Genomic DNA, 18,084 nt, shown 5'->3' with positions numbered 1-18,084 from the left:
GCGATATCTGACCGATGGTGAGGTCGGTGTCTGATAGGGGCTGTGATCAATGTCTGACCGATGGTGTGACTTTTTGGAGACCATGGCGGATTAAAGCAGCAGCCGGTAGGCGTCTCAGTAGACAGTCCATCGGCTGCAGCATTATTATAAATACCAAGTAGCAGCTGTGACAAAAGTTGCAATCGCTACTGCATATCTGTCCACCCAGTGCCGGATTAAGGGCCACATGGGCCTGGGGCTGAATATAATCAGGTGTTTACTGTTAAAGGAGAGGAGCTTGACCGGTGCTGTGGGGTGTGGCCAGAGCCATGTGGATGGGGCCAGAGCTGTGTGGGTGTGGCCAGATCCATGTGGGTGTGACTTGTGCTATGTGGGTGTAGCCAGATCCATGTGGGTGTGATTAGTGCTGTGGGGGTGTAGCTGGTGATGTGTGGGTGTGGTCAGAGCTGTGTGGGTGCGGCCAGAGCCTGGTGGACATGGCCAGTGCTGTGATGGTGTGACCAGAGCTGGGCATGGTCAGAGCCATGAGGATGTTGCCAGAGTCATGTGGGTGTGATTAGTGCTGTGGGGGTGTGGTTAGAGCCTGGTGGACGTGGCCAGTGCTATGTGGGCATGGTCAGAGGCTCAGAGCCACGCTGGTGTGGCCAGTGCAGTGTGGGTGTGGCCAGAAACACGTGGGCGTGTATACCCCTACACTACCACCGCAGTATCTCCTGTATGGCTGAAGCTGCAACCTCCAGTTACACATTCTACATTCCTGGCCTGTTGTCATCTGCCAAAATCTCGAACGGCTGGAGCCGCAACTTTCCAGCCCTAATTTGCATTTCTGGCCTGCTTACCTTCTGCTAAACTCTAATACAAGTCTGTTGCGGTGTATCGTAACCATATCATCCACTCAGTGCCTCATCAACCCAAGCTGTGTCTCTAAATCTGCTCTGACCTTATCCTCCAAGCTCCTGTGCGTCCTCACTCACAGTTATTCGCCAGACTGTGATTCAGTGGTCTCCAGTCTATTGGGTGAGCATCTACTGCTGGAGGTTTTAAGTGCAGGGGGCCCCCTAAGTACCGGTGTGCATATCAAGCACTAAGGGAACAGTGGGGGGTGTTATAAGCAGAAGACCCTCATGAGGGCTCCAGGGGTCTCACACCAATAGTAATCGCGTTTCATAACACTATACTCCTCAGAATTGTCACCATCTGTATTGGGCCGGGTCACTGAATGCCTTTCTGCCATTTCACCTTGGATGACATCTCGCCACCTCAGACTCAACATTTCCAAACAGAATTAATTATATTTCCACTGGCCAATAGTAGTTAGCAACCTCATATCTCCATAAATGTTGACAACTCAACAATCTACCCTACCCCACAAACCCGCTGCCTAGGTGTCATCCCTGACTCTGAACTGTCTTCAACGTAGACATTCATCGTCTGCAGATCCGCTCTGTCAGTCTCTCCATTGGTTACCGGTATTCTACCGTATTAAATATTAAATACTTTTACTCACACACAAGGCCATTAACCAAACTACACCAACGTACATCACTTCACTCATCTCATAATATCTCCCAACCCGACCTCTCCACTCTGCACAAGATCTACGTCTCTCATCCACACTCATTACTCGCTCCCATGCATGATTGCAGGACTTTCTTTGGGCTGCACCCATTCTGTGGAATGCCCTCCCACGCACAATAAGACTCTCCTCTAGTCTCCAAACCTTCAAGCGTTCCCTGAAAACTCATCTCTTCAGGCTAGAGTATTACATTCCAGAACCGCCCACATAACCTTCAGAAGCATTCATATCTAATTACAGTACATCCCATCAGGACTGTCTTTGCAATCTGGTGGGACTGCGATGCTATAGATAGTGCCTTTCCTTGTGTATCCTTCCTAATTCCCTATAGAGTGTAAGCCTGCAAGCAGGGCCCTCCTACCTCTATGTCTGTCTGTTCTTACCCAGTTTGTCTTATCACTGTTGTGTCCAATTGTAAAGCGGAATATGCTGCGCTATATAAGAAACTGTATATAAATAATAATAATAATAAATATAATAAATATGGAAAAGCAGAGAAATTGCATCATTCTGAGAGAACAATACTTACAGGCAGCTGTGAGGTAAGTGAAGATACATGGTGATAATAACCGTGAGATGGAGAATAGAGGAGTAAAAGCTCAATGTAAGCTCAAGGGTACAAATAGTTATAAATGGTTATAAGTCTGGACGGGTGGTAGGAGGTGTCCTCAGGGGCTGCACCCACAGTGTGTGGGGTCTGCGTCATTACCGCTACAATCCCTGAGTGGCTGACAGAGATTTCTCTCCTATTGTTGTACTGCCGCTCAGCGCACAGTCCGGAGGGCACTGATTGATCTGCTGTGATACAGTCTAACGACCTTTACATGTTCTCTGTATGGGTGGGATCACATTGTGGATGCCGAAGTCCCGATGCCACTCAGGGCCGGCTCTACCATTAGGCAGCTGCATAGGTCACAAGGATCTGGGGGGGCAGCCCTGAGTCTTCTTATAACTCTGAGTACATAATGCAGACGGCGGCTGCTGCTGAACTTCTAAGATGCTACCTCCACGCTATCACCTGAGGATGAACAGTGGGTATTGGTGTGTGGGTTGGGGGGGGGAAGGGGGTGGCTAAAGTTTTGCCTAGGGTGCTGAGAAACCTTGCACCGTCCCTGCCACCACTTGTCGGGAAAGTAACTCCAGTGTGTACCTAGATTTGTGATTATAATCGTAGTATGAGCTGTCATTTGCGATACAAGGACCTCCGGGTTTATGACCCTGGTGTCTTTCTGCGCATGTGACGCATGAGCGATAGGGGACACGGGAGGGATCCGACTGGAACCCCTGCACCTTGTGACCAGAAGCCCAAAGGTTTTGATTAGGCAACGTCATCTACCGATGGTGTTCCCTGCCGAGTACAAGCTCCGGAATGTACTGTATGTATGTATGGCATTCTGGAGCTTGGAACATATAGAAAATATGGGCAAACCTCTGAAAACTGCCGTTTTGGCCATATTTTCACGTTCGTACATCCCACCCTAGTTTTCCAGACTCAGCAATTCATCAACATCTCTGTAAAGTGGCCTGTGTGCAAATCACCACAGGACTCTGAAGAGCTGCAGAAGTGTGTCTTTACTAGCTGCACGTTAGGAATGGCTGTATTCAGCTCCTGTCATGTTACATTAATTTTTTAAATAAAAATGACAATTAGTAGCTGGTTGGTTTATTTGATAAATCTCTTATGTTCTCAGCAGGTTTGGTGACGCAGCAGGAAACCGCCATCCGTGTCGCTGTGGACAGGTCGGTGCTCCTAAAAATCCCAGGCTGCAGCCTATCAAACATGGACGAGGTGCAGTGGAAGAAAAATCGGAATGCTTTTCTTGCAAAACGGAAAAAGACGGTAATCGATAATGACAGCGAGTGTGGGTGTGCGCTGCAAGAGAACGGCGACTTGCTGGTACATAGGGCCGAGAGCAGCCTCTATAATGTGTTAGTTTATCACAACGACGGGAAGCAGAAGTGCAATGGCAGTATAAGCGTGACGGCGGAAGGTGAGCAATACACACTTATATCTCTATATGATTATATATGATATAGTTATATGTTATAAATTATTTGTATGTGCTATGTGTACAGGTGGGACTGGGTTCAGCAATGTGGTGTAATAAGAAGTCACTGTCACATAGGAAAACACCCGTAAAGCCGGGACATTTGTACCCACCTCTCCATTGAACAGAGCTACGTAGCAGGACAAAGCTTACTGCTTTTACCCATTTAGCCGAGCTAGTCCGCCAGAGGCAGCTTCATGTCTTTTGCTTATATTCCATCTTATATTCCATCAAGGAGTTTCTGGACGTATTAGTACCCCAGGTGGTGGAGTTTCTGGACGTAGTCATACCGCAGGTGGCCTAGCCGCCTGTGCCTCAGCTCCGTAGGTTGGCTTGAATTATAAGCCATCATGGCACAACACTTATAGAAACAAAGAATTTGACGCCAGATAAGAACCATTAGGAAATCTCAACCCTTTTTGAACCTTAATTCTTTGTAAGGATATTCATATGCCTATCCCAAGCATGTTTAAATTGCTCTACAGTCATAGGGGTATATGCAATTGCGGTCGAATTCCCGAAATTGTCGAAAAACGGGACATTTTCGCCCCAAAAAAAATTCGACAATGCAATTCAGTACTTTTCGCCAAAAAAACGAACTTTCCAAATTCGACTTTTAGAAATTCGACATTTGTCAAATTCGACATTTCTGCAATGGTACAAATGCGGCAATTCGACAAAAGTATATTCAATTGAAGATTGTAAATTCGACAACAGTGCTTTTAGACAGTAAATTCGTCATTTTCAATCCGCCACACTTTGCTGGCGAACTCTAATAAAAAAAAAATTTAAAAACAAGTTTTTTTTTGTGTTTTTTTTATTGGTAATAGCATATCTATTTATATTAGAAGGGATTAGGTACTTGGTTTGTCTATTTTGGAGGCACAAGTATTATTTATATATTTCTAAAAATATTATTATTATTATTATTATTATTATTATTATTTTTTTAAATGGAATGGTAAAAATCAGAAAAAAAAATGCGTGGGGTCCCCCCTCCTAAGCATAACCAGCCTCGGGCTCTTCGAGCCGGTCCTGGTTCTAAAAATCCGGGGGAAAAACTGACATGGGATCCCCCGTATTTTTAAAACCAGCACCGGGCTTTGCGCCTGGTGCTGGTTCAAAAAAATACGGGGGACAAAAAGCATAGGGGTCCCCCGTATTTTTTACACCAGCATCGGACTCCACTAGCTGGACAGATAATGCCACAGCCGGGGGTCACTTTTATACAGCGCCCTGCGGCCGTGGCATTAAATATCCAACTAGTCACCCCTGGCCGGGGTACCCTGGGGGAGTGGGGACCCCTTCAATCAAGGGGTCCCCCCCCAGCCACCCAAAGGCCAGGGGGGAAGCCCGAGGCTGTCCCCCCCATCCAAGGGCTGCGGATGGGGGGCTGATAGCCTTGAGTAAAATGATAGAATATTGTTTTTTCCAGAAGAACTACAAGTTCCAGCAAGCCTCCCCCGCAAGCTGGTACTTGGAGAACCACAAGTACCAGCATGCGGGTGGAAAAACGGGCCCGCTGGTACCTGTAGTTCTACTGGGAAAAAAATAACCAAATAAAAACAGGAGACACACACCGTGAAAGTAAAACTTTATTTCATACATGCCGACACATACATACTTACCTATGTTGACCCGCCGACTGCCACGTCTCCTGATCCGACGATCCGGGGTACCTGTGAATAAAATTATACTCACCTGATCCAGTGTCCTGTGATTTGTAAACCATGTACTTGGCAAAACAAAAAAACGAATACCCGGACCACACGGACTGAAAGGGGTCCCATGTTTACACATGGGACCCCTTTCCCCGAATGCAGAGACCCCCCCGTGACTGCTGTCACAGAAAGGTCCCTTCAGCCAATCAGGAAGCGCCACTTCGTGGCACTCTCCTGATTGGCTGTATGCGCGTCTTAGCTGGCAGACAGCGCATCGCACAGCTCCGTCCATTAGTTTCAATGGTGCGAACTTTGCGGTCAGCGGTGGGGTTGCTGACCGCGGGTGACCTCACCGCTGACCGCAAAGTTCCCACCATTGAATATAATGGTAAGGCTTTGTGATGCGCTGTCTGACAGCTCAGACGCGCATAGCCAATCAGCAGAGTGCCACGACGTTGCGCTCGCTGATTGGCTGAAGGGACCCTCTGTGACAGGAGTCACGTGGGGTCCCGGCATTCGTGGAAAGGGGTCCCATGTGTAAACATGGGACCCCTTTCAGTCCGTTTGGTCCGGGTTGCCGTTTTGTTGTTTTGCCAAGTACGAGGATTATTTAAAAAGATCCGGACACTGGATCAGGTGAGTATAATTTTATTCACAGGTACCCCGGATTCTTCAGTGACGAGGGGGGCGTGGCAGTCGGCGGGTCAACATAGGTAAGTATGTATGTGTCGGCATGTATGAAATAAAGTTTTACTTTCACGGTGTGTGTCTCCTGTTTTTATTTTAGAGATGAGCGCCTGAAATTTTTCGGGTTTTGTGTTTTGGTTTTGGGTTCGGTTCCGCGGCCGTGTTTTGGGTTCGAACGCGTTTTGGCAAAACCTCACCGAATTTTTTTTGTCGGATTCGGGTGTGTTTTGGATTCGGGTGTTTTTTTCAAAAAACACTAAAAAACAGCTTAAATCATAGAATTTGGGGGTCATTTTGATCCCAAAGTATTATTAACCTCAAAAACCATAATTTACACTCATTTTCAGTCTATTCTGAATACCTCACACCTCACAATATTATTTTTAGTCCTAAAATTTGCACCGAGGTCGCTGTGTGAGTAAGATAAGCGACCCTAGTGGCCGACACAAACACCGGGCCCATCTAGGAGTGGCACTGCAGTGTCACGCAGGATGTCCCTTCCAAAAAACCCTCCCCAAACAGCACATGACGCAAAGAAAAAAAGAGGCGCAATGAGGTAGCTGTGTGAGTAAGATTAGCGACCCTAGTGGCCGACACAAACACCGGGCCCATCTAGGAGTGGCACTGCAGTGTCACGCAGGATGGCCCTTCCAAAAAACCCTCCCCAAACAGCACATGACGCAAAGAAAAAAAGAGGCGCAATGAGGTAGCTGTGTGAGTAAGATTAGCGACCCTAGTGGCCGACACAAACACCGGGCCCATCTAGGAGTGGCACTGCAGTGTCACGCAGGATGTCCCTTCCAAAAAACCCTCCCCAAACAGCACATGACGCAAAGAAAAAAAGAGGCGCAATGAGGTAGCTGTGTGAGTAAGATTAGCGACCCTAGTGGCCGACACAAACACCGGGCCCATCTAGGAGTGGCACTGCAGTGTCACGCAGGATGTCCCTTCCAAAAAACCCTCCCCAAACAGCACATGACGCAAAGAAAAAAAGAGGCGCAATGAGGTAGCTGACTGTGTGAGTAAGATTAGCGACCCTAGTGGCCGACACAAACACCGGGCCCATCTAGGAGTGGCACTGCAGTGTCACGCAGGATGTCCCTTCCAAAAAACCCTCCCCAATCAGCACATGATGCAAAGAAAAAGAAAAGAAAAAAGAGGTGCAAGATGGAATTGTCCTTGGGCCCTCCCACCCACCCTTATGTTGTATAAACAACACTCCACGCATATTAGAACATATATGTATAACCTGCTTTCACATTATAGTAGCAGACAAGGGATTAAAAGCGCTAATATCCCTAGGTCTGCCACAAGGCATTAATAAAAACTGACACCCTGCGGGTCACTGAAGAGAATCAGTGAAATTAAAGGCTGCCTAATCGCGGACATCGCAGCTAATACAAGCAAGCGGGTAATAGTGAATTGTATTCTAGGATTGCTGCGTGTTCTTGGCACTTATATTAAATCTTAGAAGTGGTTAGCATCGAATTACAATCCATGATTGCTGTATGATAACAGCACTCATATTAAATCAGACAAGCTGTACACTGAATGATACAGTGTGCAACATAATCAATATATGCTTCCCTTCCAACTTAGATGCTATTAATAATAGCAGCCTACTGCCGTAGCTAACATTGTTGCACAACGTGATCTGGCTGCCTGCCAAGAATTATAGCTGAGCTTAGATAGGATACATTAGTTTCAAAAACAAAATTTGTGAAACATATTTAGTAACACATTCAGGTAGTAATATTACCAATAAAAGGATTCAATTACTATAATACACAGACACAGTAAAGACACCCAGGCTGTTTTAATTCTTTTTTACATTTATTCTTCTTTGTATTGTCTCACAGTGTCATAATCTTTTCACATATATGTTGTTAATATTTCGCATAGTGTTTTCGATTTAGTAAGATAGATTAATTATATTTTAGGACAGTAAGTAAAAGTTAAATTTTAAAAATCTAGTGCACCACTAACAGATCATCTTCTTCTTCTTGTTGTTTGTTGTATAAACAAAACAGGACATGCACACTTTAACCAACCCATCATTTCAGTGACAGGGTCTGCCACACGACTGTGACTGATATGACGGGTTGGTTTGGACCCCCCCCCAAAAAAGAAGCAATTAATCTCTCCTTGCACAAACTGGCTCTACAGAGGCAAGATGTCCACCTCATCTTCACCCTCCGATATATCACCGTGTACATCCCCCTCCTCACAGATTATCAATTCGTCCCCACTGGAATCCACCATCTCAGCTCCCTGTGTACTTTGTGGAGGCAATTGCTGCTGGTCAATGTCTCCGCGGAGGAATTGATTATAATTCATTTTAATGAACATCATCTTCTCCACATTTTCTGGATGTAACCTCGTACGCCGATTGCTGACAAGGTGAGCGGCGGCACTAAACACTCTTTCGGAGTACACACTTGTGGGAGGGCAACTTAGGTAGAATAAAGCCAGTTTGTGCAAGGGCCTCCAAATTGCCTCTTTTTCCTGCCAGTATAAGTACGGACTGTGTGACGTGCCTACTTGGATGCGGTCACTCATATAATCCTCCACCATTCTATCAATGTTGAGAGAATCATATGCAGTGACAGTAGACGACATGTCCGTAATCGTTGTCAGGTCCTTCAGTCCGGACCAGATGTCAGCATCAGCAGTCGCTCCAGACTGCCCTGCATCACCGCCAGCGGGTGGGCTCGGAATTCTGAGCCTTTTCCTCGCACCCCCAGTTGCGGGAGAATGTGAAGGAGGAGATGTTGACAGGTCGCGTTCCGCTTGACTTGACAATTTTGTCACCAGCAGGTCTTTCAACCCCAGCAGACCTGTGTCTGCCGGAAAGAGAGATCCAAGGTAGGCTTTAAATCTAGGATCGAGCACGGTGGCCAAAATGTAGTGCTCTGATTTCAACAGATTGACCACCCGTGAATCCTTGTTAAGCGAATTAAGGGCTGCATCCACAAGTCCCACATGCCTAGCGGAATCGCTCCCTTTTAGCTCCTTCTTCAATGCCTCCAGCTTCTTCTGCAAAAGCCTGATGAGGGGAATGACCTGACTCAGGCTGGCAGTGTCTGAACTGACTTCACGTGTGGCAAGTTCAAAGGGCATCAGAACCTTGCACAACGTTGAAATCATTCTCCACTGCACTTGAGACAGGTGCATTCCACCTACTATATCGTGCTCAATTGTATAGGCTTGAATGGCCTTTTGCTGCTCCTCCAACCTCTGAAGCATATAGAGGGTTGAATTCCACCTCGTTACCACTTCTTGCTTCAGATGATGGCAGGGCAGGTTCAGTAGTTTTTGGTGGTGCTCCAGTCTTCTGTACGTGGTGCCTGTACGCCGAAAGTGTCCCGCAATTTTTCTGGCCACCGACAGCATCTCTTGCACGCCCCTGTCGTTTTTTAAAAAATTCTGCACCACCAAATTCAAGGTATGTGCAAAACATGGGACGTGCTGGAATTTGCCCATATTTAATGCACACACAATATTGCTGGCGTTGTCCGATGCCACAAATCCACAGGAGAGTCCAATTGGGGTAAGCCATTCCGCGATGATCTTCCTCAGTTGCCGTAAGAGGTTTTCAGCTGTGTGCGTATTCTGGAAAGCGGTGATACAAAGCGTAGCCTGCCTAGGAAAGAGTTGGCGTTTGCGAGATGCTGCTACTGGTGCCGCCGCTGCTGTTCTTGCGGCGGGAGTCCATACATCTACCCAGTGGGCTGTCACAGTCATATAGTCCTGACCCTGCCCTGCTCCACTTGTCCACATGTCCGTGGTTAAGTGGACATTGGGTACAACTGCATTTTTTAGGACACTGGTGAGTCTTTTTCTGACGTCCGTGTACATTCTCGGTATCGCCTGCCTAGAGAAGTGGAACCTAGATGGTATTTGGTAACGGGGGCACACTGCCTCAATAAATTGTCTAGTTCCCTGTGAACTAACGGCGGATACCGGACGCACGTCTAACACCAACATAGTTGTCAAGGACTCAGTTATCCGCTTTGCAGTAGGATGACTGCTGTGATATTTCATCTTCCTCGCAAAGGACTGTTGAACAGTCAATTGCTTACTGGAAGTAGTACAAGTGGGCTTACGACTTCCCCTCTGGGATGACCATCGACTCCCAGCGGCAACAACAGCAGCGCCAGCAGCAGTAGGCGTTACACGCAAGGATGCATCGGAGGAATCCCAGGCAGGAGAGGACTCGTCAGAATTGCCAGTGACATGGCCTGCAGGACTATTGGCATTCCTGGGGAAGGAGGAAATTGACACTGAGGGAGTTGGTGGGGTGGTTTGCGTGAGCTTGGTTACAAGAGGAAGGGATTTACTGGTCAGTGGACTGCTTCCGTTGTCACCCAAAGTTTTTGAACTTGTCACTGACTTATTATGAATGCGCTGCAGGTGACGTATAAGGGAGGATGTTCCGAGGTGGTTAACGTCCTTACCCCTACTTATTACAGCTTGACAAAGGGAACACACGGCTTGACACCTGTTGTCCGCATTTCTGGTGAAATACCACCACACCGAAGAGCTGATTTTTTTGGTATTTTCACCTGGCATGTCAACGGCCATATTCCTCCCACGGACAACAGGTGTCTCCCCGGGTGCCTGACTTAAACAAACCACCTCACCATCAGAATCCTCCTGGTCAATTTCCTCCCCAGCGCCAGCAACACCCATATCCTCCTCATCCTGGTGTACTTCAACACTGACATCTTCAATCTGACTATCAGGAACTGGACTGCGGGTGCTCCTTCCAGCACTTGCAGGGGGCGTGCAAATGGTGGAAGGCGCATGCTCTTCACGTCCAGTGTTGGGAAGGTCAGGCATCGCAACCGACACAATTGGACTCTCCTTGTGGATTTGGGATTTCAAAGAACGCACAGTTCTTTGCGGTGCTTTTGCCAGCTTGAGTCTTTTCAGTTTTCTAGCGAGAGGCTGAGTGCTTCCATCCTCATGTGAAGCTGAACCACTAGCCATGAACATAGGCCAGGGCCTCAGCCGTTCCTTGCCACTCCGTGTGGTAAATGGCATATTGGCAAGTTTACGCTTCTCCTCCGACAATTTTATTTTAGGTTTTGGAGTCCTTTTTTTACTGATATTTGGTGTTTTGGATTTGACATGCTCTGTACTATGACATTAGGCATCGGCCTTGGCAGACGACGTTGCTGGCATTTCATCGTCTCGGCCATGACTAGTGGCAGCAGCTTCAGCACGAGGTGGAAGTGGATCTTGATCTTTCCCTAATTTTGGAACCTCAACATTTTTGTTCTCCATATTTTAATAGGCACAACTAAAAGGCACCTCAGGTAAACAATGGAGATGGATGGATTGGATACTAGTATACAATTATGGACGGGCTGCCGAGTGCCGACACAGAGGTAGCCACAGCCGTGAACTACCGCACTGTACTGTGTCTGCTGCTAATATATAGACTGGTTGATAAAGAGATAGTATACTCGTAACTAGTATGTATGTATGTATAAAGAAAGAAAAAAAAACCACGGTTAGGTGGTATATACAATTATGGACGGGCTGCCGAGTGCCGACACAGAGGTAGCCACAGCCGTGAACTACCGCACTGTACTGTGTCTGCTGCTAATATATAGACTGGTTGATAAAGAGATAGTATACTCGTAACTAGTATGTATGTATAAAGAAAGAAAAAAAAACCACGGTTAGGTGGTATATACAATTATGGACGGGCTGCCGAGTGCCGACACAGAGGTAGCCACAGCCGTGAACTACCGCACTGTACTGTGTCTGCTGCTAATATATAGACTGGTTGATAAAGAGATAGTATACTCGTAACTAGTATGTATGTATAAAGAAAGAGAAAAAAACCACGGTTAGGTGGTATATACAATTATGGACGGGCTGCCGAGTGCCGACACAGAGGTAGCCACAGCCGTGAACTACCGCACTGTACTGTGTCTGCTGCTAATATATAGACTGGTTGATAAAGAGATAGTATACTCGTAACTAGTATGTATGTATAAAGAAAGAAAAAAAAAACACGGTTAGGTGGTATATACAATTATGGACGGGCTGCCGAGTGCCGACACAGAGGTAGCCACAGCCGTGAACTACCGCACTGTACTGTGTCTGCTGCTAATATATAGACTGGTTGATAAAGAGATAGTATACTCGTAACTAGTATGTATGTATAAAGAAAGAAAAAAAAACCACGGTTAGGTGGTATATACAATTATGGACGGGCTGCCGAGTGCCGACACAGAGGTAGCCACAGCCGTGAACTACCGCACTGTACTGTGTCTGCTGCTAATATATAGACTGGTTGATAAAGAGATAGTATACTCGTAACTAGTATGTATGTATAAAGAAAGAAAAAAAAACCACGGTTAGGTGGTATATACAATTATGGACGGGCTGCCGAGTGCCGACACAGAGGTAGCCACAGCCGTGAACTACCGCACTGTACTGTGTCTGCTGCTAATATATAGACTGGTTGATAAAGAGATAGTATACTCGTAACTAGTATGTATGTATAAAGAAAGAAAAAAAAACCACGGTTAGGTGGTATATACAATTATGGACGGGCTGCCGAGTGCCGACACAGAGGTAGCCACAGCCGTGAACTACCGCACTGTACTGTGTCTGCTGCTAATATATAGACTGGTTGATAAAGAGATAGTATACTCGTAACTAGTATGTATGTATAAAGAAAGAAAAAAAAAACACGGTTAGGTGGTATATACAATTATGGACGGGCTGCCGAGTGCCGACACAGAGGTAGCCACAGCCGTGAACTACCGCACTGTACTGTGTCTGCTGCTAATATATAGACTGGTTGATAAAGAGATAGTATACTCGTAACTAGTATGTATGTATAAAGAAAGAAAAAAAAAACACGGTTAGGTGGTATATACAATTATGGACGGGCTGCCGAGTGCCGACACAGAGGTAGCCACAGCCGTGAACTACCGCACTGTACTGTGTCTGCTGCTAATATAGACTGGTTGATAAAGAGATAGTATACTCGTAACTAGTATGTATGTATAAAGAAAGAAAAAAAAAACACGGTTAGGTGGTATATACAATTATGGACGGGCTGCCGAGTGCCGACACAGAGGTAGCCACAGCCGTGAACTACCGCACTGTACTGTGTCTGCTGCTAATATAGACTGGTTGATAAAGAGATAGTATACTACTAATATTATATATACTGGTGGTCAGGTCACTGGTCACTAGTCACACTGGCAGTGGCACTCCTGCAGCAAAAGTGTGCACTGTTTTAATATAATATTATGTACTCCTGGCTCCTGCTATAACCTATAACTGGCACTGCAGTAGTGCTCCCCAGTCTCCCCCACAATTATAAGCTGTGTGAGCTGAGCAGTCAGACAGATATATAATATATATAGATGATGCAGCACACTGGCCTGAGCCTGAGCAGTGCACACAGATATGGTATGTGACTGACTGAGTCACTGTGTGTATCGCTTTTTTCAGGCAGAGAACGGATATATTAAATAAACTGCACTGTGTGTCTGGTGGTCACTCACTATATAATATATTATGTACTCCTGGCTCCTGCTATAACCTATAACTGGCACTGCAGTAGTGCTCCCCAGTCTCCCCCACAATTATAAGCTGTGTGAGCTGAGCAGTCAGACAGATAATCAGATATATATAATATTATATATAGATAATAGATGATGCAGCACACTGGCCTGAGCCTGAGCAGTGCACACAGATATGGTATGTGACTGAGTCACTGTGTGCTGTGTATCGCTTTTTTCAGGCAGAGAACGGATTATAAATAAAACTGGTGGTCACTATCAGCAAAACTCTGCACTGTACTGAGTACTCCTAATGCTCCCCAAAATTAGTAAATCAAGTGTCTCTCTAATCTATTCTAAACGGAGAGGACGCCAGCCACGTCCTCTCCCTATCAATCTCAATGCACGTGTGAAAATGGCGGCGACGCGCGGCTCCTTATATAGAATCCGAGTCTCGCGATAGAATCCGAGCCTCGCGAGAATCCGACAGCGTCATGATGACGTTCGGGCGCGCTCGGGTTAACCGAGCAAGGCGGGAAGATCCGAGTCGCTCGGACCCGTGAAAAAAAACATGAAGTTCGTGCGGGTTCGGATTCAGAGAAACCGAACCCGCTCATCTCTATTTTATTTGGGTATTTTTTTCCAGTAGAACTACAGGTACCAACAGGCCCATTTTTCCAACCGCATGCTGGTACTTGTGGTACTCCAAGTACCAGCTTGCGGGGGAGGCTTGCTGGGACTTGTAGTTCTTCTGGAAAAAAACAATATTCTATCATTTTACTCAAGGCTATCAGCCCCCCATCCGCAGCCCTTGGATGGGGGGGGACAGCCTCGGGCTTCACCCCTGGCCCTTGGGTGGCTGGGGGGGGGACCCCTTGATTGAAGGGGTCCCCACTCCCCAAGGGTACCCCGGCCAGGGGTGACTAGTTGGATATTTAATGCCACGGCTGCAGGGCGCTGTATAAAAGTGACCCCCGGCTGTGGCATTATCTGTCCAGCTAGTGGAGGCCGATGCTGGTGTAAAAAATACGGGGGACCCCTACGCTTTTTGTCCCCCGTATTTTTTGCACAAGCACCAGGCGCAGAGCCCGGTGCTGGTTTTAAAAATACGGGGGATCCCATGTCAATTTTTCCCCCGGATTTTTAGAACCAGGACCGGCTCGAAGAGCCCGAGGCTGGTTATGCTTAGGAGGTGGGACCCCACGCAATTTTTTTTCGGGGTTTTTCCCGTTTTTTTTTACATTTTTACAAGTCTAATCAAAATCCGTCAAATCGGCCGTTTTTCGACAGCGGGACTGTCGAATCCGTTTTTTATTGAATATGTTGAATTCCGGCACCCACCTGCCGGAATTCGACGGTCAAATTGTGTCGAATTAAAAAACGGGCGAAAAATTGCCGCGATTCGCCGGCAATTGCATATACCCCTTAGCCTCTACCACCTCTGATGGGATGCTATTCCACTTATCCACTACCCTTTCTGTGAAGTAATTTTTCCTTAAATTTCCCCTGAACCTCCCCCCCTCCAGTCTCAGTGTATGTCCTTGAGTTCTAATACTTCTCTTCCTTTGAAGAATGTTTCCCTCCTGAACTTTGTTAAGACCCTTGATATATTTGAAAGTTTCTATCATGTCCCCCCTTTCCCTTCTCTCCTCCAAACTATACATGTTAAGATCTTTTAGCCTTTCCGGGTAAGTTTTGTGATGTAGGCCATGCACCATTTTAGTTGCCCTTCTTTGTACACTCTCTAATGTATTTAAATCCTTCTGGAGATAGGGTCTCCAGAACTGGACACAGTATTCCAGATGAGGCCGTACCAATGACCTATACAGTGGCATTATCACTTCTTTTTTCCTGCTACTGATTCCTGCACTTCTGTATCTAGGACATATAGCCGGGTTGTTATCACTATCACAGTTCCTTCTTTTATTCTGCACAACATACTTACCCTCTGAGAACTTGACCTGAAATGATTTGTGTTCTAGGACACTTGTGGCAGTGAGGTTTGGTACAAATTCCACATCTTGGATGTCTGCGTCTATGGTTTCAGCTCTTGTTCTTAGGATCTTGTCTCCAACCCCCCTCACTGTAATAGGGTTTCACGTACTTAATGATGTAAACCATTCTTGATTGCAACTGAAATGCCTCGTGGCTCCCGAGTCCATGCGCCAGCAATCCTTCCTGTGACAGTTTGTGACACTTAAGGCTAAATTGTTTCTCTTGTCACTTCTTTTGCTGCACGCCATTTACATCTCCCAGTTTGCATTCAGAGGCCTTGTGTCCCACTTTGTGACATACGAAACACTTGTACTTGGGCCTTTTGGGCTTGACACTCTTTGTGAGGACTATCAGCATTTGTTTCAGCTGCTCTGCATTTCTGGAACTGCAACAGTTTATTCCTCACACTCTCCATTGATATCTTATTCACACTTGATTCTATAGTAAAGCCACTACCAAGAAATCAAATTCAGGCATTAGATTCAGTAGCATCGCCATTGCAACTTCCTTGTCATCTACTTGGACTTCTACAGATATCTGTTGCTGAAATATGGACAGCATCATGTCAATATACTCTTATCATGTCCTGCACACATTACTGTACGGTGTATGCCTCAGGTTTATTCTCCTCATGAGACCTTTCTCTTCAGTCGCTGTTTTCAGGGCTATCCACATGTCATGCCATGTCATGACGCTTTCCCATGAATTATGGAATACACATATAACTCCATAGCTAAGCCAATGGTTCTCATGGCTCTATCTACTTCATGAGAATTTGGAAGGTCACCTGGATTAATTGTAATCTTTTAAAGTTTTTCATGCTTTGGCTGCATCTCCATAGCGAACTTCCATGTGGTGTAGTTCTATAAATCTCTCAGATACATGAAGGTCTTGCTGGCTATGCGTTCTGTGTGTGATCCAAATGCAGGACTCACTGTATACTTCCCATACAGGGTACTGTGGTGCCTCTGGGGCCTGGGCCCATAACCTTGAAATGTCCGATTGGTATAGGATCCAGGAGGTTTACAATAGGCACCAGTGGAATTGTGGACTGGAGATTAGGCCACACAGTGATCCGTAACCAGGCCTGCAGGTTTATTTAGGAACAGTGGTAACAGTGTTATATGCATCGCGGTATTGGAGACATATAGCAGTGGTGATATTATCTTAAGTTAGGGCTATAAAGAGCTCTCCCGGGCCCCAGTAATGAAGGAGGCATGGCTTAATCATGGAGGTGTGGCCATGCCCCCTTTAAAAATATAAGTATAGAAAGGACTTCTAATGAGCTGACGATGACTGGCACAGGGGGGCATCATGTGCCCCTCAGCCAGGGTCATATTCACGAATGGGGCACCATGTACATTCAGTGCGATCACTCTTCTGTCCTGCAGGCAGAGGAGACTGCCATGCTCTGCTGGGATGGAGAAAGAGTCTGCTGCCGGTGATAGGTAAGAGGCAAGGATGGGAGGGGGGCTTGCGTGCAGTGGTGGCTCCAGAAGTGGGGATGCAGCACAGTCCAAAATTCAAACAGGGGAGCCACACCAACTGCCAGTGAGTCCCGGCCGGTGGTGTTTGCCAGTGTCTGGAATGGCAGTTGATTTGATTCCCCTATTTGAATTTTGGACTGTGCTTCTGCCCCACCTCTGCTGCCACCACAGGTCTGTGTGGACCCGAGCCCCTTCATGATTCCTGGGCCTGGGTAATTAGTACCCCCCTCTAGTGCAGTGGTACTGTGTAGTCTCACCTCTGGGGAGCATAGGGGCTGCACATTTCTGCATCCCTGCGACACTCAGCACAGTGGGTTGTGCATGCGCAGTAGTACCCTTGGCTGCCATCTTGGTTAAGGTGACCAGCTAGAGTCTCTATAAGGAGAAGAGGAGACAGCATCAGAGCGGACTCCTCTCCAACACCACTAAATAAATACAGGTGAGCTTCCCATTACCTGCACACCACCTGCATTGCCCATTACATTCCTGGCTGGGTCTGTAGGATGTATACCTGCATTGTGTGTGTGTGTTGTACACACCAGTATTAGCCCTGTGTTATTCTACAGCCCGTTCAGCCTGGTTAATAACCCAAAGACCTGGTTAAGTCATCATGTTTACTGACCTCTATCACACACCGCTGGCACCTACTGTATAACAACACCTGTAGGCTCTGGCAATCGGTTAAAAGCCAAGGCCACCAGGACAATACTAAGATCTCAACTGCAATCACACAGAATAAAAGAATTGTCAGATTCTGAGATGTGGATGTCTCCAACCCAGCATCGGAAGCTTGCGGAGTTGGACTGGTGGAGTATTGGAAGAGAGCCAGTCTTATATAATTCCTTCGCATCAATGAAGACAAGAGACAACTGGGATTCCAGAACAGAAGTCAAGAGGTCAGTGGTAAATAAAAGTAGTGGGAACTGGTACTACCTCCTGGTGGTTGGCGAAGACCCAGAAAAGGGGCGTGGAGTCTAACCCGCCGGTGGTATTCACCAGGTACCCCCGCAAGGAGGTGTAGAAGGGTAGGTCATGGCCCCCTGTCTGGGTTGCCCCAAAGCAAGTGCTAAATAACTGAGACTTATGAAGTGAGAC

The 18,084-nt window shown here is 46.6% G+C and overlaps 1 protein-coding gene across 4 annotated transcripts in view; it reads left to right on the top strand.

Moving 5' to 3' along the window:
* The window catches only part of CD2 (CD2 molecule), a 147,734-nt gene that overhangs the window by 50,738 nt on the left and 78,912 nt on the right, over nucleotides 1-18,084 (top strand). For 3 of the 4 annotated variants that reach the window (XM_063950566.1, XM_063950565.1, XM_063950563.1), the window contains exon 2: nucleotides 3,268-3,567. In XM_063950566.1, the coding sequence (XP_063806636.1) occupies nucleotides 3,268-3,567 (300 nt within the window). The remainder of the gene's footprint in view (nucleotides 1-3,267; nucleotides 3,568-18,084) is intronic. The other variant, XM_063950564.1, reaches the window with a different exon arrangement.

This window comes from Pseudophryne corroboree, chromosome 2, assembly GCF_028390025.1.
Source record: "Pseudophryne corroboree isolate aPseCor3 chromosome 2, aPseCor3.hap2, whole genome shotgun sequence".
Lineage (NCBI taxonomy): Eukaryota > Metazoa > Chordata > Amphibia > Anura > Myobatrachidae > Pseudophryne > Pseudophryne corroboree.
The sequence above is the reverse complement of the archived record's forward strand: the minus strand, read 5'-3'. Positions and strand labels throughout refer to the sequence as shown.